Here is a 24801-nt window from a genome sequence, read left to right on the forward strand (position 1 = left end):
CTATTTAAAAGCTTGAAATGCGATCCATCTTCATCAGTAAGCTTTTTCCTGTGACTCTGCCAGCATCATTAAGCTACATTAACATTATTCTGCTTAGAACAAGTTTCCAGAACAACTGAAAATGGATGCACAAGAGATTTTGGTTAGTGCAAGTAGTCTGTGAATGTCTCTAAATTACTCTATTGTATCTGAAAAAGCTTGTTTTTGCTTGTGGCTTATATCTTTCTGTAAGCTTGCATGTAGTTGTTGGGATGTTGTGTTGTTATGTCCATGCTGTTAAACAAAAGCCTATGTCAGGACTGCTCCTGGTAGGACAATCAGTAATTGCAAGAACCATGTGAATTGCCTGCTGCCATCCCTTGTATCTGTGATAATTCCTGATGATGCAGACAGTAAGAGCCCATTTACTGTGCAGCTGGAGGTAGGAGCAGTGCATTAGAAGCCTGGTTTGAGAAACAGGGATGGCAGTACAGAATTTGTCCTTAAGTGACTGAGTATTCCCCTAATATCCTTTTTTTTTTTTCATCTTGGTTACAGAGGAGTGCAAAATACAGAGAAACTGAGTAGGGTACTTTTCATGGATTCTATAGGGGAGAAAAGTGAAGGGGCAGTATTGTAAGGACAGAGGAAGGTGACTATGGAAAGGTGGTGAGACGCTAGAAGCTTCACCCTGTTCTCTAGTTGAGGCTTATATATGAAGTGAAGGAAGAGGGTTAAAGAGTGTAGGTGGAGACACAAATATATCTGCTTGTGTATGTACAAGATTTTGGAAGAGGACCCTTGCATTCAGACTCCTGCTTTTGTATTGTAAGTCCAACTATTTCCACTTTGCATTGCTCCAAATCCAGTAGAGAAATAGCCATCTATTTTTCTCTGTTCTATCAAAAGAAGACTGAGAAGGATTACATTAATACCCATGTCACATTTTTCTAGAGGGTCAAAATTCTAGTGCCCTATACTGTTTTCATGCTGCCTGTATTTTGCCAGATTTCTATCTAATAGAATTTAGAAGAAGCTGCAATCTTTCACATGCTGTGTGTTTTCACACATTGTGGCCTGTAGCAACTGGAGGCATTTAGAATAAGGTTAGTATCAGTTTATTTTCTATTTTTAGTTTATTTCTATTTTTGTTAAGTTGGGGAAAAAAATCCAGTAATATTTTAGTCAGAAATCAGGCTTTTCTTTTTTAAAAAACATATTCTTTACCATTTTGAGAGAGAGCTGCGCTACCAACTATCAGTGCTGGACACCTCACCAGAGCAAGTTAAATCCTTGTGCTGAAGTATGCTGAGCATGACATCAGAATGGACAGGAATCTGTGAAACCAAATTTGAATCAATTTGAACCAGGCAATTTTTGACAGTATCCCCAATAACATACAGGATATGTAGAGTTTTGAGTTAATACCATTTAGTTCAGATTGCAACTTCATTTTAAAGTTAGTTTATTAGGTGTCTTTTCCAATAATTCTTCGTGGCCTACAGCTGCTTTTTTATTTCTGCCATGTTAGTTCTTCCTTCTGTTGGCTGTGAACACTTAGTATTCCTCTTTCTCATGCCAATGTACTGAGTAAATCATTTTTTTTTCTACTTGAAAAGAATATGCTTTAAACCTTTCGAATTAATAGTGTAAGGAAGCTTACCTGTATGAGTGTTTGAAGTGGAGCAGTATGAACTGTATTTAGTATCTTGGTTCAGTGATGTACAATAATTAGAGAAGCACCATTGGCACTTCTGATTATTGTGTTGTGCTTTCAGCGATCTTACGAGTCTCATTAATTCATGACAATGCGTGGCGAGAGTTGCTGGATGTTCTTCTATTTTGCTCAGTCTGATCAGGATCCTGGGAAAACAAGCATGTTGTCAGGCTCAGAAAAAAAACAAAATGGCAACTGAATTTGAATCTCAATCTTTGTTGCTTATGAGGCTTCTGATCTACTGATTAATCTACAGATGTTTTCCGAGTTAGTTTAGTGTGGTACATGTCTGCCTACCTTGTATTTAAAGGGAGAATTTTACTTATAAACTACCCTCAGTGCCTTTTACACATTTCAAAGCTTTTTAGCAGAATAAAGTTGTCAAAACCTGTATTCCAAGAACAACCTTGTTTGTGTAGCCTCTGCTTCCTTGAATTACTGCCTTGAAATGATTTAGTTTGTACTAAGCAGTTGTCATCTACTTGAGCTTGTTCTGAAGCAGCTGTAAAATGTATCCTACCTCCACCTCCATTTTCTTATGTGAATTCTGTTGAACCAGTGGGAAGAATTAACCCATGCAATGACTGACCCTTGGTGTTAGAAATTATTCCAGTGTGCCAGGGAGTCCTCCAGTAAATTTAAAAAAGAATATAGAATAAAAATAATGAAGAGCTACTGATTAACCAGGACACAATTGAAAACTTAATGTCTATTTAATGGAGAACGCTTAATATTTTGGTAGGTTAGACGAGTGCCTGGTTCCAGTGGTCACCTCCACAAAACAGAAGATGGAGACTGGGAATGGAGTGATGATGAAATGGATGAAAAGAGTGAAGAAGGCAAAGCTGCTGTTTCTCAGGAGAAGGTAACTTTTATTTGTGTCAAGACAGGTAGTTTGCAAGATGTTCTGTCTTAATTGTTAGTATTTCTGAATCTTTAATTCTTCACCTCATTTGTTTTCTAGTCACGAAGAGTTAAAGAAGAGAACACAGAGGTAAAAATGCATCTTCCAGGTTTTTTTCTTTTGAGTGAAGGGATTTCTCTTTCAATTTCTCTCATTAAAAATGTAAATTGAAGGGAGAGTGTTAGTTTGTTTCTGCAGCCTTGTATGGCAAGTACTGATGAAGACAGAGCTCCGTGCAGCTGGGCCTGTAGAAATTAATTTGAGTACACATTGAATAAAATAGATAGGAAATTCAAAGTGATGTTATTTTCCTGCCCAAAGAACTGGTTAAGATAAGTAATTTGTCCGTTTTTAATGAATCTTCTCAACTGGATCACACTAATTGCTGCCTTTTTTCAGAGTGATAATAGCTCTTCTGGAGTAGCTGAAAGATCTCCAAATAATATTTCATTGTCAGGACACATATCACAGTGTCTAGCTTGTAATTAAAACTCTTAATGCCATATGAAGTAAAATAGATCAGTACAATGGCATAGTGGATTAATTCAGAGTAGTAAAATTCCATGCTGAGAGCATAGGAAGCATCAATGCTGTAAATAATGGCTTAAGTTGATTGGCTTTCAGCAAAAGTTTTTTTCTATCTAAAAATGCCTGTTCCATGGGTGGGTGATGCTTGCCAGTTCACCTGCATTTTTTTTTTTTTTATTTTATTATTTTTTTTTTTTTTTGGAGGATCTGATTTTCATTGGTGTCACAGAAATCTGCACAAAGAGTAATGGTTTCCTGCTAGATTTGGTTCTGTTACCTCCTATGATGTGCCTTATGTGCTTCAGCACCTGTACAAGTTGCCAGTCAGGGCTGAGATGTCTTGGGGCCCTGCTCTGTTCCTCATGCTTCTGTTTTTTTCATAAAGCTTGGGGATTCCACGCTAGAATTTCCTCTGTGATTTCAAATCAATCTGTACTGGACAGAGTAACAGTGTGAGGTAGGAGTGATGGTGTGAAAGATGCGTATGATTTTTCAGTGGAAGACATTCCCCAAGCTGTGAAACCTGCTTTGTTACACTGCTAGTTCTTAGCAGATGGGTAGATGTAAGACTTGATTATGATCCAAAATAGTTATACAGAAATAATGGGTATAGTAGCTTGTTACTCTGTGTGCGTGTTATTTAAAAGGTTACTGGAGTTTTGATACAAGGTGGATTAAAAGCTCTTCTGATCAGTTCTTTAATATGGGCCTTGTCATTTATATCTCTGTAATTTAAATCCAGGAGTTTACTGCTATCAACTATATTTTAGACTGTTACTGAAAGTGTTTAAAAGGTTTTTGAGAGTTAGGGGATGTGTGAAATATTCTCACGTTGGACTGTTAGTATGGCAAGTATTTCAGGATTTTTTTTCTTTGGCACCCATAATAATGCTTTTGGGTTTTTTTCTTTAATAGTCTCAGCCTGCTATTAGTGATGAATATAGTGAAGTACCATGTGCAGTGAATCTTGTCTTGAGATTAAGGTAAGAGATGCTTCTATTTATTTTAACATTTCTTGTAAGGTGACTTTATTATTCTTGATTTCCTTCATTACTTTCATAATATTAACATAAAATAAGTGTTAACCTCTTTAATCTCCCGGTATGGCCAATATGAATAGTATTTCTGTGACTAATTGCTAATTGAAATAGAGTAAAATGAAAAGTAGAATATGAACGTGGCTTCAGGCTAAATGTACCCTTCATTAAGTATTTTCTTTCTTTTTTCCTTTTGCAATGCAGGATCACAGTGAGAGATTTTTAATGAGTTTCTTTCACACTTCAGCAGTCAGTCTCTGACAGAAATAAACCATAGCTGTATTACAAGTTGCCTACTCAGAAGTTTTTCACTGGCAAGTTTGATCAGCCACTCCAGAGAAATGATGGATATTTTAGAAAATGGATACAAAAATGTTGTCTGACTTAAATTTATACGTTGTCAAAATAAGGCACCTTTTGTCAAAATCCATTTAAAGCTGGGAGCTGGTAATGCTTAATTATGCAGTTTAATCCTTGTGTAAGAAGTATATTTGTCTTGAAAAACTTGATGGCTCTTTCTACATTTATAGCTATGTTCCTTCAATGGCTAATTTGGTTAAAAAAACTTATTGCCACTTCTTTAAAATTCATTTTTGTCCTCCTTGTGTTGACAAGAAACAACAGTCTTTCACAGACATCCTAAACGCTTCTATGAGTGAAAGTAAATGTTATTTTTATGCTTACAAAAGGATAAAAAGACAAGTAGAGAAATATTTACAGAACTCTGGCCAGTATGTTAGCAGAAAATAGCAGATTATTGCACAGCAAGTGGCTTTAAAACAGTAACCTTAAGTACTGTTGATAATCACAAGAAATATCTGTAAAGAATGACTGCCAAGTTCTAAAATCTATTATCTCCCCCTTTTTTTTTTTTTTTTTAAACTACTTTTCTAGTGACAGCTGCAAAAAAATTGGCTGCCAAAGGTTGTTTACTGTAGGGAGTAGTAATAAATTTTATTGTAGGGAGAGAAAAGACTTCAAGATTACTTGGAATCGGTTTACTTGTCCCATTTACATAACAGCCCAGTTTATGCTATCAATATTCTTTTTCATCTTTCTGCTGAATACAGGTAGATGAAACTATTTACAAAACAGACCAATTTACACTACCACATGTGGAAGTAATAGTGAGATGCTTGGGTATTTTCAAACTATGCTGAAACCTGTAGAGTGATGAGCTTCTATCCTGTTACCTGCAGTGCTGGCATATCTAAAAGCCAAAAATTTTAGCACAGTCCAACGCCAGGGATTATGCTTTTTTTTTTTTTTCTGTAGCTCTTAAGCTACAGAAACTGGACTTTCCAAACACTTTATGTGCTAGGAACTGAAGAGTTTCCCTTAAACAAAATAATCATGAACAGGAGATGCCTTCTGGGGTCTGGGAGCACTCCTGGCTGTTTCTTGGAAAAAAAAGAAAATCTGATGCCTAATTTTGCAGAGTGAATTTTTGCTAGTATAAGCTGACCCATATTCTGGAGGATATGCTTTGCAATGCACGTTCCTGGCCCCATGAGAGCTCTGGCCGTGTCCTGCCTCAGTGGTAGGAGGTGGGTGAAATCCTACATCTTTGAGATTTTATATGAATTTCCTTCTGATGGAAACCTGAACGTATGAAAAGGATCAGAGTTGGTGTACAATGTGTGGGGGGAGGGTGGCAGTACATCCATTTAAAAGTTCTGCCTTATTTGGCCTTAAAGTAGGCACATTAATAGTGGGCCTGGCAGTAAGTGTTGCACCTAAGTAGAGAACTGAGAATGGGGGTAGGTATGTCAGCGGTGGGCTAACTTAGGAAATCATCTATGGAAAAAGTTCTAGGAAAACAGTGATTGTGGTAACAGAACGGTGGGCGTAGATTAGGATTCTTCTTCCCCAGCCCTAAGGAGTCCCAGTATTTGAATCTTACCACTTTGCTAATTAAAGGACAAAGGGGGGGTGGGGTTGAGGCTGGCATCCCAGTGATGTATTGACAAACTTGTATCACTCCAGTTAATGTAAGTGACAAGTTACGCAAACAGCGTTTTCAGAATACAGCAGGGTTTAGCACTGTTACTGCTTAAACTATAACTGTAAACTTTTCCACTAATTGAACTGTTGTTTGTTTTTTGTTATTGCAAGGGTAACAGGAGGCATTATTTCATTAAAAAATAAAAAAACTCTGGAAAATAAACTCTCTGTAATGTAAGATATAATCTGGAAGGCCCTCAGTCATGGTCAGTCAGTCCTGGATTAGCCTCTTTCTGCATTCCAGCTATCCTGATCCTACAGCTATTGCAGGGTGAATGAGCTTATGTTTATGGTAGTTGTATATGGAGAAAGATACTGCGGGCTCCTACATGGTGTTCTTTGTTATAGTTACTGAGCAACCCTTTTTTTGAGCATCTGAAAGTAAAATACTGCTAGTTTTGGCATTTGGTAGTTGATAAAATTCGGATTGCTGGCTTGCTTTTTGTCAAGCAGCATTCTCTCAGAATTGTAATGCAGTAAATAGCTAATATATTAACAGGGATTTCTGCATTTATCCATTTCCAGTGCAGACTTTAAACTGTTTTGTTGATGTATTTTGGTGAATTGATCATTAAGTCATATAGCTGATAGAGACTTGAGCACATCAGAGGACTTTTATGGGATTTGTTTCACAACTTACGGTTCATTTTAACATGTTATGAAACAAGTTAGCTACAGTATGTGGACAGAAACAATTTCCTGTGATGCTTCATCAACTACCATTATATAGCTTTTTAAGTATGGCTTGATATTCGGATAAACATTATGAACATTAGATCTGAAGACTCAAAACTTAGTGCATCATCCAAAATGTTGGAAGCTTTTTCTTTTAAAATTATTTGCTTGAGGCAATAAAGTTATATGAACTGCTGCAGCTTGATGAGTTCAGAACACTGGTTTAGTATGCTTTGAACTACGGCTTAAAAAAATAAGTACTGATATGGGTAAAAATGTAAATACCAGAAAAATACAAGACAAATGACTTGACTGATGGTGGAGGAGATGTGAGGAGGAAGGGGACTAAATGGTGAGAGAAGGTTCAAGAAGATTTCATCTCAACACTGCTTTCCTTTTGTTTCCCTAAAGACAAGGTAAGGTGACATCAGCAAAAAGTGAGCATCTTGAATATGAGTGAACTCCTCCTGTGTGATGAGGGCTGGCTGGGCTAGGATGTGAGGGACAGGGCATTTTTCCCAGGGTTCTTGGGCAAGAAAGGAATGGTGGGGAAGTAAACTGATGACACTTTAGTGTTGCTGACTCCTTTGGCATGGGTGCTATCTCAGTTGGAGAGAGTTTGTGATGGAATACAGTGTGACCATTTAGGGCTGTGTGGGAGAAGGAACTGCTCCTTTATTTTTCTCTTTGGAAAGATGAGGAGACATGAGGCCTAAAAAATCAAATGTTAGATAATGATGGAAAAAAATGATGTTCTAATGAAGGTTAATAACATATACAGAAATTAAAAATGACCTTCCCAAAGGAGGAAATCTGGCAGAAGAATCAGTGCACTTCAGTAATTCTTTTGCTGGATGATCAAGTTTTGACATTATTTCCAAAGCAGCAGAGTTAGACTGAAATAGTAATTGAGTAGGGAATGCCAAATTAGTACCACCAGCATCTCTTTAGTATAAATGTTGTGTTGTAGGTAAGAAGCACAGTCTGAATCCTGAGATAATTTTTAAAGAATCCCATAGTGCTGTTTGTAGGAGTGGTGGCATTTAATTCTGTTGTCTGGGTAATTTCCAACTTGAATATCTGATTTTTTTTTATTTATTTATTTATTTTTCTACCCGTAACTTATATTTAATACCTTTACAATTGGGAAGGTATTTGTTTCAGTGAGGCTAACTTAGAGAAATATTTTCCCTTGTCAGAGTTCTTGTGACATAGCTGAATTTCAGGCACACTGTGACCAAGTGATACCAGCTTCACTTGCATTTTCAGTTGGAGATGGCATTTTTTTCCAATTTATTTTCTATCTTTTCCAGTATTGTGTCTTGAAGTACTTTGCCCCAGAAATTAAATTAGCAGCAGTGTTTTAGGTAGTACAGAGCAAAGCTTGCGAAAAGCCTCCATCCTCACTAATTTAAGGGACTGTGCTTGAATTTTGTAATGAATTGAAGAAACAGGCTCTCAGTTTTTGTCTGATCTGTTGCCATGTATGTAACTATGACCTGATCTGTCTAAGCTATAGTTACATGTTGGTGCTTCTTTATCCTTTGCTTCACAGAGGAACAGGCATTCGGTGTTGGGGAGGAACAAAATCTGCAGTCCAGGTTCTCTCTTGTGAGGCTGCGTGTGTTCCATGTCATGTCTCTCATCAGAGGATCCTGGCAGGAGCTCTGTAAAGAGGCTGAAGACAATTCTCTTCTGTGACTGGGGAGACATGGTAGAAAGGAGATATCACCACCCTTGAAATTTCCAGTCTAACCACCTGGTTTGGGAAGGTCACTATCTGAGGATTTGACTATTTAGATTAATAACAAAGACATTTCATGTTAAATTAGGAGACTTGTTAATGGTTAATAGGTAAGAATTGCAAATTATCTGAAGCAATCTAAGATGGTTAAATTAGCTCCTTTTACAGGAAGATAATTTACTGACTGTAATTTAGAATGTCCAAGGACCTAATTTAATACAGCTCCTGCGCACCACATGAATTAAGCCAGAGGAAGAACAAAAGGGGCAAATAGAAATTTTTTTACTTTGAAGCACTGGCAAATGGGATAGTTGAGTTAAAATCTCATATCTTACTTAAAATAGTGTGCAGAGAAAATGCTAAGGCAGAATGTTAAGGCAGCCATTCTGATAGTTTCTGTTGTTTACAAATAAGTGTATTTTTAACAAAAATATTAACAAAGCTGATTTATTACACTGTGCAAATCTTTGCTTTCCTGCAACTTTTGTAGTATGTGTGTTTTTTATCAATTGTTGCCCGTCAGGCCTAATCTCAGAAGTTAAAGAGAGAATCATCGAGGATAATCAAAGGCTTGAAGAGGAGTAATTCCATAAACACTGAAGGGAGTCATCTATATTTATACAGAAAAATATATGATGTGTGGAACACAATGGCATAAAGCCTGAGAGATGGGATTGGTTATTCTCTTTCTCAATGCAGAAACTGGAGGAATGTGAGAAAAATGGCTGCTGAAAGGCGGAAAAAAAAGTCACAATGTAGTTAAAACTTTGGAACTCCTTGCCCCAAGATGTAGAAGAGAAATTCATGAGACCTATGAAATGCTTGGAAATGACATGAATGTGAGGCAGTTGCTAAGTGACAAATGCTTTGTGGCTGGGACAGCAGTTGCAGGAAACATTGCCATGTCCCACTTTTATAGTGTTTCTTAGGCACCCACCCTGGCTGCTGCCAAAAATACGGCACTTGCATGCAGATACCTCCTAGAGCTGTGCTTAGTATTGAAGTTTGAAGCTTAATTTTTAGGAACAAAGTATCTAATTAAGCAAAACCTTGAATCTGTTCTGGCAAGATCTGGAATGACTTTGTCATTCATTGATTGTCATTCAAATTTGATTGTCATTATGCAGATTGACTCTGCGTAATCAAAATTTTTCAATTATTTGTTATTTGATGGTGCACTTTCTGGCTTTTCTGGTGTTTAAACTTTTACGCTCCCCTGGTTTGCAAGAAGGGGGGCTGATGTGTTCTACACCAAAGGTTAGGCATTCTTCATTATTTTTGTTTATTTAGAATGGTTTCTGTTCTCTGGTGTATTTAATGACAAAATTCACAGACTAACTCCCAGCTGCGTGGTGGATTTATGACTGGAAAGCAACAGTGCTACTCTACAAGCTGGAAATGAATCCAGTAACAAAACTGTAGAATTCCTGAAATAACTGTACCTCTGATAACACTATTGAGTGCTCTCCTACATGACATTTTGTCATCACCTCTACAGCATTTGCCCTCCCTCAGGCTGCTGTGTGAATATGGTTACTGAAGTGAATTTTATTTTCACAGTATGGAGGACTTGATTTAAATAGCTCATTTAATCTTGAGTAAATCATGACTGAAATCAGTAAGCAGGAACCTTTGATTAAACTATAGATTCTAATTTTGTTTTCCATGTTTACCTCTATATCCTTCAGAGCTTGCTCATTAAAAATGGTAAATGGTGCATTTCTTATTCACAATTTAAGAATGCTTTTATGCCTTGCTATATTTTTACTGAAAATTGAACACCGAGAAATGTTTCAGTTAACAACCACATCTAAAACTTAGCTTATATACAATCACTTAATAGATAATGTTTTTATTTAAAAAAGTTTCTATTTACAATTGTTTATTATTGAACCAAGGAATGTTTTTGTTTTTCTTATCAAATGTAGGTTATCAAGATTTGCATGTCTAAATATTTAGATGGCGGGGAATTTAAGTGTTTAATCTGCATAGTTGTTGTTGTAAATTTTGTGGGCAATTAATTGCATGTGATGTTGCTGAGGCTGATTTAAAAACCAGTAGAACTTTTTATTTATTTCATTTTGTCTTTTTACTATATATGCGAAGTTTATTTTTGATTTTCCGCATCCAAGAAACTTCTCAAGTTTCAGTGAATGAGTTTTCATATTGCTCATTTGAGTGCACTGCATCTGGCCATGAAGTAAAAACCTCAAGTAATATAGGGAAAAAGTGCCACTATACAACAATTGTTGTTTTCAAGTTTTTGGGGAATTGCTCTTCAGTGCATTTCAACCAGTTAACAAACATTGATGCTTTTCACAAATTAAAACTTACCATGGCTTAAAAAAGTGACAAAATTCTTTTTAATGAATGAGCAATTTTAGGAGAAAACTTAACAAATGTTGCCCACTCTGCAGTAATAAAACTGAGACCTCTAGCCATTTCCATCTGCTCATGTGAGAGCAGATAGGAAGCGTGAGGGTCCAAAAAGATGATGTAAGTGAATGCTTCGTTTCATCACAAATAGGTCATAGGAACATAGAATCATAGTGTGGCCTGAGTTGAAAATGACCTCAAGGATTATCTAGTTTCAGCCTTCCTGCCTTGGGCAGGGTTGCCAACTGCTAACCAGGCTGCCCGGAGCCACATCCAGCCTTGACTGGTAATGCTTGTTTCACTAAGTAAATGTGCAAGGACCTAAGCAGAGAAATGTAAAACTGTGAAATGAGATTCAAAAACAAATTAAAAAAAACACCTCATCCAGTGTTTACTGTTTGACTTAGCCTGGAATAAATCATAGAATATAATAAGGAATTGAAATTGAAGGGATTATAACTTTGCTTTGATTTAGGTTCTGGCATCAGCAGCTGCAGAAGGAGGAAAGACCCAATTTAAAAGCATGTTTAGGTATATAAATAAATCGCTTTAACATTTCTGTGTTGAGGAATGAAGATTTTGGGCTGTGTATCGCAGACAGAGGAAGGACCAATGTTCATATGCAGTTTCTAAAATTGCAAACACTTTTGCAGAGCTGCTGTGTTATTTTGATGTCTACTAGAGCTTTCTCGTCTTTTTCTATCACAGAAGTCTTGAAGACTTAGGTAACTCGAGACTGGTCAGCTCTGACTGAAATCATAGTAAAGTTTTCTTCTGCTGGAGTAGTTGACTGTCTGGGAGCTGTGGGCCATGTTCTGAACTGATCATGTTGCAACCCATACAAGTAACTTGGTGACTTCCAGTGGTGATGAACACATACCTTTCCTAGGTGGTTGGTGGCAAGCAGAATTTTTAATAGCTGTTGTCTCATTCCAAAAGCATAATAATCAAATGACAGTGCTTGATTATGGCACTGGCTGCTTTTCAGCCTCGAAATCATGGTTTCGCTGTGTTTTACCATCCCTATTACTGCTGCCTCTTGAAATAGAATAGCTTACAAATATATTCTTCATTTCTCAGATTTCTTCTTTTATGTAAGAGTATGTAAACATCATTAAATGGTAGTGGCAGTGTTTTTATTAATTTCTGCTAACCGTTTTTCCTTCTTCTGATAGAGTATACGGACAGGAATAAGTTGTAAACTCATAAGTTTCTTGAAAGCCACTGAAGTATGTGGTAAAGTTTAAATGGACTTCAGAGGGTAGGTATTAGTAAGATATCAACCTAAAATAGGGAGATTTTAGTCCCATTCTGGTTGCTGGCAATCTGGAAACTGGCAGACTTTAGTCATTTGTTCTGCTGCTACTGAAAGTTTAAAAAAAAAAAAAAAAAGTCCTTCCATTTAATCTAGAACTTAACTGAAGTCATTAGAAATAAGCTGAAAAGAACCATCTCTCTTCACTATGCTGAATAGACATAATCTGCTCCCGAGAGTGTGGTGGTGTGTTGTGGAGGAGCCTGGATATTGATTAGTAAATGGTAGCTGAGCATGGCAGTGTTGAACAGAAAGGGATTTGTGTAATCATGCGGTGAATCCTCAGGAGGCTAATGCTTCTTTACAGTAAATACTCTCTTCTATTGTATTTATGTGATCCAATAGGAGATTTAAAGTTCTAATTTGCGAAATTAGCTTAACAAACAGACTTCCTTTTATTAGCTCTTTGGTTATTGTTCTGCTGGATTCCGGGTACATTAAGCACGTGAAAGTGAGAAATGAATGACAAATAGTTGTGAAAAGGAAGATGACCTTTTAAATTTAAATACCAATTGGCAGGGACAAACAACACACCCTCATTCCCCCCTCCATTTGAATAACAAAGGAAAACATGAAAACGAAATTCTTCTTTTAAAAAAAAAGCCTGTTAATTGTTGTCTTTTGGGCTTTTCCTGCAATTTCAATTCTTGCATTGTACATGCAAAGATCTTGCCCCAGAGACGTGTAATGGAGATCAAATGGGTACATATCCTGAATGTACAGCCTAGCTCTCACTCTGATTAGACAGCTCCATTATTACATGAATTTCTGTTGGTTTTTTTTTTTTCTTCGTTCAGTCTAAATGAACTGGTCATTTAAATGCTTCTGCCGTTTTAATTACAGTGGCAACTGCAATGAGGCAGTGCAAATGCTGTACTGCTTGCCCTTTTTTTCCTAAGCTGAATTGCTTTTTTACTGCCAGCATAACTTAGTTTGCTTCCATCTTAGTTTTAATGCAGCTCAAATAATTTTGGCGGAGAAAAGCACCTGCAAGGCTAAACTTTGTATAAATGTTTTTTTTTTTTTTTTTTTCAGCAAGAGATGCAGAGACAAAATGTATGCTGTTACACACACATGCACACACCGTTCTTCTGGATTACATTAAGTTTTTAAAAATTGTTTCATGAAGGAAGAATGTGCACAGTTTTCTTGAATCTCACATGATTTACATCTCATTTTGAAGGACAGAAGGCATACCAACATTTAACATCTCCAGTTTACTGTGGTATCGTTACACAAACGTGAGTTCTTAATCTCACACATTAGGCAATATTTCATCAGTGTACATCTATCAAGTGTGTGGAATGCTTAATATAGCAGGAGTTAGACCATCAAGTAGTCATTTCTAAGTCTGTGTCTTGAAATGTGGATGCCTGAAATCTCTCTTCTCTTCTTAGGACTTGTCCAGTACAACCATGTCAATCTAGGAGATACACTTTTTTTAAGGTGCAAAATTTTAAATTCTAAAATGATGTAACAAGGAAAGTGTCCAGCAAAATGCCTTAACAACGCTGATTTGGGTGTTGCTCTTATTTAAAGCAGATTAGTCCTGTTGGAACTGACTGCATACAACATATAGGAAAAGAATAAAATGCAGTGTGCTAAAATGCACAAAAATATTTAGAACTTACTACTCTTTAAAAGAGATGGGGTGTCTGTATCCTTGATAATCAAGGATATGAGTCTATAATGGCACAAAGCAAGGAGCATATAAGAGGTATTACAAGGGATGGCTAAAAGGTCTGAGTTTGCAATTTTAGATAGAAATAGATGTTTTTCACAAATGCATTAGAGAAACTAGGGACCATTAAGAAATGATGAAGAAGATAAAATTATTAATCATGAAGATATAGGTGCCTTTCTTCAAATCCACTTTCTGTTTAGTAGTAATAAAGCCGGTGTGTGCTGCTGCATGATAAGGCTGTAATGGATGTAAGTGGGGGGGAAAAAAAAAGAACTGATGAACAAATGAAACGGTACTTGGAAACTGCATGCAAATAAATCAGTAAACCCAAACAGCTGTCTCCAAAGAGTAGCAGGGGAACTAGAAGACTAATTTGGAGTAACAGTGACTGACTAGAACCAGAGAAGAGTCTGAAAACTGGAGAAGAGGGCGAACAGCTTTTAGGGGATAAATCAAGTGCATCTTCTGTTTGGTAGATAAATACATAATGGAATCAGTAATTTATGGAAATCAATAAATGTCTGGAAGATAATGGAACCATAAGCAAAAAAAGCTTTTAGCAATTTATCTTGACAAACCTCCTTTGTTTCATTTCCTGAATTATAGTATACAATTAAACAGAAAGCAGCAACTAAATTTAAAATAGTTGAGTATAAAAGTGGAGGTGGCAAAGTTGGCCTGAGTGTTCTTGAATTTTCACCTTCACTTTAATAAACAAATTTGACTCATAACTTCTATTTGGGGCATTTTGCAATTTAAAAACAAAATAAAACTCACTTCCTCATTTCCATCTTTCTTTAGGAAACAGTCTGTATCAGGAGCAGCTGATGTAACATTGCTATGTTGGTCTGTTAGAAAATGGGTAATTTTTGTGAGAGTTCATAATGAGTTGGTGCCTTTTTATGTGGTGAATGTTTTATGGGAGATTTGGGGAAAGGCAATCTGAGAGCCTAATGAACTAGTTTCTGAGTAGTTGTCTGGAAGAGTGCTAAATCTACAGAAGTCATTCTCAGCTGTGAAAAAAGATATGCGGGCTGGAGCAATTCAGTGTAGCTGCTAATAAGCAAAACTTCCTGATTTCTTTCTGCAGAAGTGTGAAAAAAGTTGTTATTCCTTTGATTTGTTTCTTCAAAAGTGTATGCAGGGAGAGGGTATGCAAGTCTGAGCCGAGTCCCACATTCAGCCAAAACAGCTTTTTTATTTTATTTTGGAGAAGTAGTCTGAATTTCTGTGAATCTTTCCCTTTTTTGGAAAGCAGCAGTTTAATAAGCTCATTAGATGTGATAAATTTCAGCAGAGGGGAGCGATGTGCCAAAAGGGAGCTCAGAGATGGGTCATATGTGGCTTGTTTCTAGACAGGAAGCCATCCAGGGCTTTTGGAAGGTGGGGGCTGGAGAATTGAGATTCATACTAATTCTTTCTTCAATAAAAATAGACTAAGTGCATCATTCCATATAATGGCAGCAGATTTTACAACAGAAGTAAATGAGCCTAGTAAATCTGTACCAGTCTAGCTGCGTTATCCACAGCTTGTATTAACACATTTAAATCCCATAGCTTTTTAGAGTAGAATTTTGGGAACCTGAAACTCCTTCAGCTTTGAAGCATTCAGTATGTTCAGTAAATGAGTACTCTTCGTTTTAAACACTGCATGTGGCATACTTATTTTTCAGGCTTTGCTATATTGCTTTTGTCTATGTTGCCAATCACTGGTTTTTGTTTTCCTGCATGTTGCTGCTTTTTGACTCTAATATTTTTGTAAGTATTTAGCAAGTGATAATAGCTCTTAAGACACAGCTGGGTATTGGATTTAGTTTTCCCACAGCAAGACTTCATGGCCTGGTATGCTGAAATCTGAGCTTGCTTACAGTTCTCCTCCTTGCTGGGGAGAAGAATAATGGACTGCAAAATGCATTCTGTTGCTATTAGCTTTTCAAGTGGATTTAACAATTCATTGGAAAAAGCATGCTATAGCAATTAAGTTCATCCCTATGCTCAGTCAGATTGCCATTTCCAAAAACAAGATGCATGACTGTTTAGTGAAGAGGCTAATGTTTTGTAGATGGTAGAAATTATTAACTAAAATTGAAATGGAAAATGTGCAAGAGGTGGTGGTTTCGAGCACAATATGAAATTATAAAGGAATTCTTTGAGTTGGGTAGTAAGTCCCTTATGGCTGTGTCACGTGCTTAACTGCTTAAAGCGCTCTCAGGAACAAACATGAAGGCAGAAAACCTTTGGTTTTCGTGCTGTGCTGCTTATTTTATATGTATGAAGAACCTCCCTGTTGAGAGAATGGTGGTCAGTATGTGAAGTTATTCATTTCATAACAGCTTTATAGATGCTATGCATCAAGAACTGCTTTTCAGTCTCTTAAGTGAGCTGCTCTGTGTGTATTTGATCTCCAATAGAAGGCTTTAAAAAAATGAATGTTTTGGTACTCTTGGAGTACTCTTGGAGAAGGGTGATATGTGCCAGTCAGACTGTACTGAACTGTTAGAGCCAGTATAGCAGAGTGTCTCTTGAAGATAGAAAAGAAAATATTAATAGAGGATTCAGTTTCATCCTTTAGGTTCTCCAGATGTTTTTCAGCCTAAGACTTTCTGTTGATTTTCACCAAAACATTGCCATGAAAATGTGGTGAAGCCTCCTGTCAGGATGTGTTGGGAAAGCAGTACTTTTCAAGTTGAGGAAAGTCTTTGCTGCAAAAATGTTGCCGATGCTATTTGTATTGTCTAGATAGAGGGCCTGAGTAGTTGTCACTGAAACTAGTCTGTTTTTTTTTTTTTTATGCTATGTTCTATGCTAATTTCACATAGTTTTAGTATTGAACAGAAGAGATTATCATGAATACAAATCATTAGGTGACAAATAGCAGAAATCTAGCAATTCTAATAGCGCAGGTGGATGTAAAAGTTGTTGGGCATTTCCTTCAGACAGTATCAAAGATAAGATTCTCAGCAGCTATTGCTGACCTGGGGTGGGAGCAACAGGCAAGGGCCTGGCCCTTGGACGCAGTGACTGTTGTAGCCAAAACTTATATCCCGCTGCAAAGCTAAATGGTCTCCTGGCTAGGCTCATGCAACTATTTGCATCCATTTGTACAAATCATGGTTCTTCATTAAAATAAATAAATAAATCTATTTTCTAATTATATTAAAAAAAAAAAAAAAAAAAGTTTTTTTTTAATTTTTTTTTTTTTAAGTTTCTTAGATGTGCCCGCCAGTTGAGGTAATACTAGAACATAAAACTTCGTACTCCTCACGTATTTGAAAGCAATTCACTTACAAAGTTGAAAATTGTTAGTTTGAATAAGCTTTTCTTCATTAAATTTTAATGTATGCACTGAATGTTTTTCAGAAACTCCAGAAAAGAACTTAATGATATACGCTTTGAGTTTACTCCAGGCAGAGGTAAGGCTCTTTCAATTGAATTATTTGTTTATTGTTCAGAAGGGTTTTTCAGAAATCGATTTGTACTTCTGGTTAATATAAGCGATCTCTCTGAAGTGTTCCCTAGTATGCAGAGCTTCACATTGGACTTAACTTGAACAAGAACGTGAGATGTGTGTAAATTCTGGTGGCTAGGTTGCATAATGTACCGTGTATGTTTGATTTTTCTCTACAGTATGCTTTATCAATTTCATGTCTTACTCAAGTGATCTATATGGTATGTAAGATGTTGTATCATGATATTTATGGCTTTGGGATTTACTTTTTTTTTTTTTTTTTTTTTTTTACATTTGGAGAACATAACAAGAAATGGCATAGGGTAGCTATGAAAATATATGTGGTGATAGTGGTAATATTTGAGTTTCTTTGCCCTATGTAATAAAAAGTTCTGTTAAAATATATGGGGTGTACACCATTTTTCAGATGTCTTCAGTTGGCAATTGAATTGCATTTGTAGCTTATGTCTCATCAGCAGAAATAAATTCTGGCACTGAAACTTAGGATTCCACTTGTAGAAGCTTGTAGAACTCTGGCTTTCCAGTGCTAAGAGTTTTAAGAAGTCATAAAATTTATTTTTATTATAAGGATACCAGGTATTATTGCAATAAAATACGCAAGGGGATGATATGTTGAGAAAGAAGGTATCATCCTTGTTACATAGCAACTCTTTAAGCTGTGAACATATTTCATTTTTTTTTTTTTTCAGAAGTCAATATACGCTATACTTAGAATAGTCTTTACACAGAGCTTCCACTTAAAAAAAAAAAAAAAAAAAAAAAAAATTCCAAATTGGAACAGGCATTTTTTTTTTCCCTGTATATCATATTCTCTATCTTATGCAGTAGTTTTGTGGATATATTCTGTTGTCTACTTGCATGTCTCATGAATTTTGGAAATGAGTAATAAGAAAAATTTCTTTACTCAGTTGGGTACAGAGCATCCTGATTTAGTTGCTATTGAAAAAATTACTTAAATACTCACTAAGCAGTTACATAAGCTATGCAAAAATCTGTACTTGGTTGAAAAATGCAGGGTATATCATAAAGTACATGAGGACTATTCCTAATAGTTACTGAGATTGCCAGTATTCTCACCCTCAAATCTCTACAGAAATTCTTACTCACTCAGTGATGCTGTTTTTTCGTCTGTGTTTTACTTGAGGAGTTTATGTAAACGTTCAGCTGCTTCAAAACATGGACTCCATGTAGACACTTTGCATTCATGTCATGTTTAGTTGATACCTTGGTGGAACATAGGCTTGTTCTTGCTGTTTCCCACTTACTCTAAGCCTTCCAAATACTGTATGCAATAATTGTCCAGTAACCATTAGTAGGCATGGAGACTTGGGAATTAAGCTTCTCAGTTGCAGCAGTCAGCATCCATCCAGAGCTCTGAATCTTCTGGGTCACCATACGTAAAGCCTGTTCTGAGCTCAGAGCTCAAAGAAAATAAGGACTGTGTGACTCCCTTGCCTCATTGTTAACAAACAGGAAAACCTGATATTACACTTCTCTATCTAGATATACAGTAGAGAAGATGGAGGCACAAGTGAAAATGCCCCAGAACAGTTTATTTTCTTGGTTGTGAAAATACTGAAATTGTAAACCACTAAGAGTACCTATTCTTAAGAATAGAGAAGATATGCTAGTGATGTGGAAAGGTCTGTATGGTATTTGTAATCAATAAAATCATCACAGCATTTTGCTGTGTAGAAGCTGCTAAGTTAATTATCTTGTAAAATTGTGATCCTTTTTTTCTCCCTCCTAATGAACAATAACATTGAATTTAAGCCTGCAACTTATGGGTGTTTTGAAACTAAAATATAATTTTGTTATATTGCTTTGGGTGATTGACACTTTGTGTTCTTGTTCTGGATTCTCATACTTACTTCACCTTTTGGACAGACACAGCAGATGGTGTTTCTCAGGAGCTGTTCTCTGCAGGCCTGGTTGATGGCCACGATGTAGTTATAGGTAAATTACATTTTTCTTTGCAATTATGTTCTTGTGATAAGTTTGTGTTAAATGAATGTGAAAAAATACATTCTCTGTTGTTGGTTGTTACACAGTTTTCTTTGTCCTAATTTTGCTTCCATGAATGCATAGTTTGTTCAACAAACCAGTTTGTTCAACAAACCAGTTGAAGAATTGTGTTTTGGAAGTTGGATCTTTTCACTGATTTAAAAGGAGTAATATAACAAATCTCCTGTAGGACCATTTAGAATTCAATGATTGATCATTTCTACACTAACTTAATTTTTTTTGTTTAACAATAAAATGATTTTGGAGTGGGATTATTCAAAGTATGCTTTGGAACCCTGAAATTATATATCATGTTATTTTAAATTAAGTATCATGTAGAGTTCACAGAAATAAAAGCATACCAGAATTCAGAATCTGGGCAAAATTGTGTTTAAAGATAATTGGAAATGTTTTCTTGCAGTTAAGAGGAAAGATACTTCTCTATTTTTCTATTCCGTGTTTCAGTGACTTTTATTTTTTAAAGCAATTCACTGTTGACAAATATGATTAATTTCTTAAGTATTCTTTTCCCTGCAGTTGCAGCTCTTCTTGTGGTTGTTCAGTGCCTCTAGAAATATAGTTGCCAAAATCAGAGCTTTTTAATAGATGATAAGCATGTGAGAGCTGGAGAAATACCAGTAGCTTGATCTTTGTGTTGCAGTTGTAAAAGTTCCTATCAGTTGGTTAAGATATCTTTACCAAACAAATCTGTGAATTCTAAAAACCAACCAACTCCTTTTTTTTCTTTTTTTTTTTAAAAAAAAAAAAAGGGAAGTTTCTGCAGCATTGGATTATGCAGGTGAAGATTTGAAGGACCTGGCCACATCTGTTTACAAGAAATTGAGCACATTTTGAGCTGTCACCTCCTCTATAGCAGTACAGTCTTGAAAAATATTTCACTTCCTTAGTTTAAAGCAGTAAGTCGTATAAAAGAACAGATGGTGCTGAAAATGCAAATCCTCTTACAAAACTCATTTTCTTTGTAAAAAGATTTTGCCACCTTGTTCACTCCAAATTTGAAAGGTTTATGATCTCCTTGACTATGAATAGCGGAGATGAGTTTGGTTAACCTTCTTCACCAGAAGATCTGATTCTTACAGGCTGAAAGCATCTGATAAATTATCTCTCACTTTTCAACAGAACCATGCAGAAATTCAGCCTCTGTAATATGAATCACAGAAACACCAGGGTTTGAAAAGACTTACAAGATCATCCAGTCCAACCATCCACCTATCACCAATAGTTGTCACTAAACCATGTCCCTCAACACAAAATCCAAACACTCCTTGAACACTTCCAGGGTTGGTGACTCCACCACCTCCCTGGGCAGCCCATTCCAGTGCCTGACCACTCTGCCAGAGAAGTAGTATTTCCTAATGTCCTGCCTAAATCTCCCCTGGCACAGCTTGAAGCCATTCCCTCTAGTTCTATCACCAGTTTAACAAGAAATGAAAGCAGATTTCTAAGTTAGCCTTGTGAAAGTTGTTCCTGTAGTTACTTTATAAATTAAAAAAAAAAAAAAAAAAAAAAAAAAAGTTGAGACATAGAAACTGCAATTAAAGAAAAAAAGTGAAAACATCCATGTTTGTTTTGAACTTAACAATTTATTGGCATAACATCTGATTTTTCTGAATGCATACTTGAACCAGAGTCAGCAAAAGCTGCTGTGAAAAGTATGGCCATATATGAGCTGAATCTGTTAGTAGGGTCCAGTTGACATGCAGGTTTTACAGAACTCACTGCTTAGCATGAACACACTTCACCTTCTGAGTCCTGCTGGATTCACTTCACTTATTAACACAGTCATCCTCGGAAGATTTCCTTTCCGATAAGCAGTAAGTTCAACTACCTGTTCTGTGGACATGTAAAAATCCCATCTTGCATGCTCAGTTCTCGCTACAATTGACTGGTTTCTGTTCTCATTGACAGTAGCATTGTTACACAGGAGGTCCCTAGATCAAGGGAGTCGGTACAAAAAAATTAGTTTAAAGAAGACTGGATTTTGAATTGGTCAGGGGGGAAGTGAGTCTCGGTGGCTATATGTAGACATCTACTTGATAAGGTATTTTTATACAGCTCTGAAACAGCTGTTAAATCGTGTGAAAGATCTAATATTTTCAGAATGTTTTCAGATAAAATGTCTATGCATGTGCTAGTAAACCTTCACATAGTTATGCTTTGTTTAGATTTTTTTATTCCATAAAAGAAAGTTTAATCATATAAATACTCAGTTCTGTTGGAAATCACATAGTTGCAGTCCTGCTTCACTGCTGTGTATGTAATTTCATCAAAGCTGTAGATCATCTGGATGCAATCCTGAAATTTCAGAATCTAAAGGGAGCTGTCTATAGATATTTAGAAGGAAAAAATGCTTCTTCCCAAACAAAATTTAAATAAAAGTTCCTTTAGATTTGCAGTCAAGAAACATACAGTTGTTCTTCACTATATTAATGTAACTTTAATTTTAGGACTTTTTGTCAACAAGTATCTGTGAATACTTCAAGAATCGTGGAAGACATACCTTCACATTTAAATACATCAAACGTTACCTACTGGCAAATTGATGTCTGCCTTTTGTTTTTGGATCCAGACCCAGTTACCGGCACTTGGTAACTAGAGAAGCAGCTTTCAGTAAGGCAAAGCAAAAGCTCCCTATTTGAAAAGTCTAGTATGTTTAGAAGAAGCAATTGAGAAAGGAATAGATCATATTTTTAAATGAGATCATATTTTGATTGTAGCAAGTATTTTTGCCAACATCTTATATATTTGCAATTACAGTAAATGCTATCTTGGAGTGCTTTTGTTTTTTTTGGTTGGTTGGTTTTGCGTGTGAATTTTTATTTGATGTGGTTAATGTGGTAAGTAGACAGGACTAATATCAGCATCTAGGATAAAAAGGTCGTGGCTCTAGATAGCTAAGCTGACCACAAATGCAAAGAATGCGTATCAGGCCAAATCCAGAATGAATGGTTTCAAGATATATTAAACAGTAAATAATATTAATGAAGAGTATTGAAGGACATGAAATTGAAACATCTGATTGTATTATAGTGTCCTATGTGCTGATGCTGAACTTCCATACTTCACTGAGAAACTGAAAAAGCGGAAGTGCAATTTATTACTATACTGTCTATAACAGGATCTTAACCCACAGTGACACTGATAATCAAATTCATAGAAACTAAACTACCCCAGAGTTGCTCAGTGTATCCTTCCTCTTATCGTGCTTTTGCTTATATCTGGTTTTGTTTGCAGTCGTGTTGGATTAATCCTCTTTGAAACTGAATGAAGTGATGCCTTTTGTTCAACTAATTCCAACGTATTTTCTGATTACGGTAAAATAAGACTGTGCTGCATACATTGAAAATGTACTGCGTAAATATATAGCTTTGCCAAGGGCAGTAGTATTGCTAAGGGTACACAAACTGGTTTAGCACTACAACTTGAGGCAGCATAGGTTTGCCATTTAATATCAATCACAGTTTGAGATCAGAACACTTGATTTTTATGATCTTTGGGGAAATTTACTAGAAACTTTTTTTCTTGTGTCAATTGTTCAAAATGAAATTCTGATTTTTTTTTTTTTAGTTGTGTATCACATCTTATGTATTCTAAAGCTTGATGTACTTATAAACTTACTAATGAGAAAATGCCCTAACAGACTGTAAAAATTCATTTCAAGAATAGACTAAATAATTTGTTTACCTTTCAGTTTATTACCCTGAAAAGAAACATGCATACAACAGAAATTGTGCTGCATTTTAAGGCATTATGTAGAAACTCTTGTGCCTTTAGTATGTGCACATAGCTGTGTTTCTCTTTAGCAAGAGATGCACATGCATTAGCAATAGGAGAATCTCTCTAAAATCCCCAGAGCTTACCTAGGACTTAAATATTTCAACACATCTGGCTCATTTAGAGCTAATGCATTGAAGAGTGACTCATAATGACTAGACTGTTGGGAGTTCTGGAGGTTTGAGATACACCCTTAGGTAATCAAGCTTTGCATCTAATTGCTCCTTAAAAGTTGTTTTAGCTATATATGTTCTGTGTAAAAGGTGCATTTGAAAAACTATACTGTGTGAACAAGGCTGGCTTCGTGCACATTCCCACCTCACTGAATTTTCTGTGTAATGGAAACTCAGGCATTCAGGATGGTGGAAAAGAACACTGTGTTGGGTAAATAGCAGCAGCTGCTGTAATGGCTTTAGTGGCTGAGCTGTGACATGACATAAATGCATAAGTTGTCAGTGTAACCAAATTAATCTGTACACACATCATTGGAAATGTGTTCATCTAAAAGGTACAATCAAATAATTTTTCACTACTTTCAGGGGAAAAAAAAAAAGGTGGAGTTGGTGGTTGCTTTCAGATAAGGCTGCTTTTTTTCAGCACCCAGTCAAGCAGTTCCCAGTTTGTGAGGAACAAATTCATCTGTTTATCAGTGGGATTAGTTTGGGTTCTGCCTAATACAGGAGGTGATAAACCTAAAGCTTTCCCTATTCTCTCATAGGTCTGAGTTGTGGTTTTAAGGTCTTTCATTTCTGTTTCTTTTTTCTTATTTAAAAAAAAAAAAAAAAAGCTGTGAATTTGAATCAGAACTTGCTAAGACAGCAGTGTAAGTAATGTTCCCCTTTTCAACAGTAATTTAGTTATTGTTGTTTGTTTCCTTGGCATTCACTTCTCCTGCAAGTAGTTAGTATGTCAAAATAAGGATTTAAAGATGTGCTTAAAACTAGAGGTAGTCCATTTCAAAACCTAACTCCTGAAATCAAGGTTTTTCTACGTGTATTTTTTGTTGTTTCAAGTTTCAGACAAGGTAGTGAAGTAGCCTGACTGCCATTTCATCATCTTAATAGTTTTGTCAGAACAAAATCTATAATTCATTTTCTATAATTCATAGCAGTACTCGGAAAAGGAGAGATGTGAACATCTGATGAGGAGAGGAGATTATCAAGTGCTAATATGCATGGCAGAATGTGACCTGCTTTATTTCTGTATAGACCTACATTTCAACTCTAATCTGGCACGATAAAGATACTTGTTGAGCTGGCTTTGATATTCTGACAGCTGTTTGAGAAGCAGTGAAACCTTTGTCTAAAAGCTAGCACTTGCTTTCTGTGTTCAGTCACTGGTAATGACTCATTCGTTTGTACGGAAAATTTATGAGCTTGATATACTGTAATATCTCGGGCTTGTTAAACTAGGAGTGTTGGGCTGCAGATCTAAACTTTTGTTTCAGATGTTAAATTGAGACTGCGCTGTGGCTTAGAAAACTCAGGTTTATCAAAATACTTTCCTTCAAAATGAAGGGGAAGTTATGATTGTATATTCATACCTCAGCCCTCTGAATTCTTCAAGGTAT

General features: G+C 36.1%; 1 protein-coding gene across 1 annotated transcript in view; it reads left to right on the forward strand.

Annotated features, from left to right (window-relative positions):
- The window catches only part of STK39 (serine/threonine kinase 39), an 87059-nt gene that overhangs the window by 48320 nt on the left and 13938 nt on the right, over positions 1 to 24801 (forward strand). The window contains 5 exon segments of the mRNA XM_042822510.1: positions 2439 to 2561; positions 2661 to 2690; positions 4044 to 4111; positions 17324 to 17376; positions 19320 to 19388. Of these exon segments, the coding sequence (XP_042678444.1) occupies positions 2439 to 2561; positions 2661 to 2690; positions 4044 to 4111; positions 17324 to 17376; positions 19320 to 19388 (343 nt within the window).

The sequence above is a fragment of the Centrocercus urophasianus genome, unplaced genomic scaffold, assembly GCF_019232065.1.
Source record: "Centrocercus urophasianus isolate 14NV4802_14NV808 unplaced genomic scaffold, USGS_Curo_1.0 seq_20, whole genome shotgun sequence".
Classification (NCBI taxonomy): domain Eukaryota; kingdom Metazoa; phylum Chordata; class Aves; order Galliformes; family Phasianidae; genus Centrocercus; species Centrocercus urophasianus.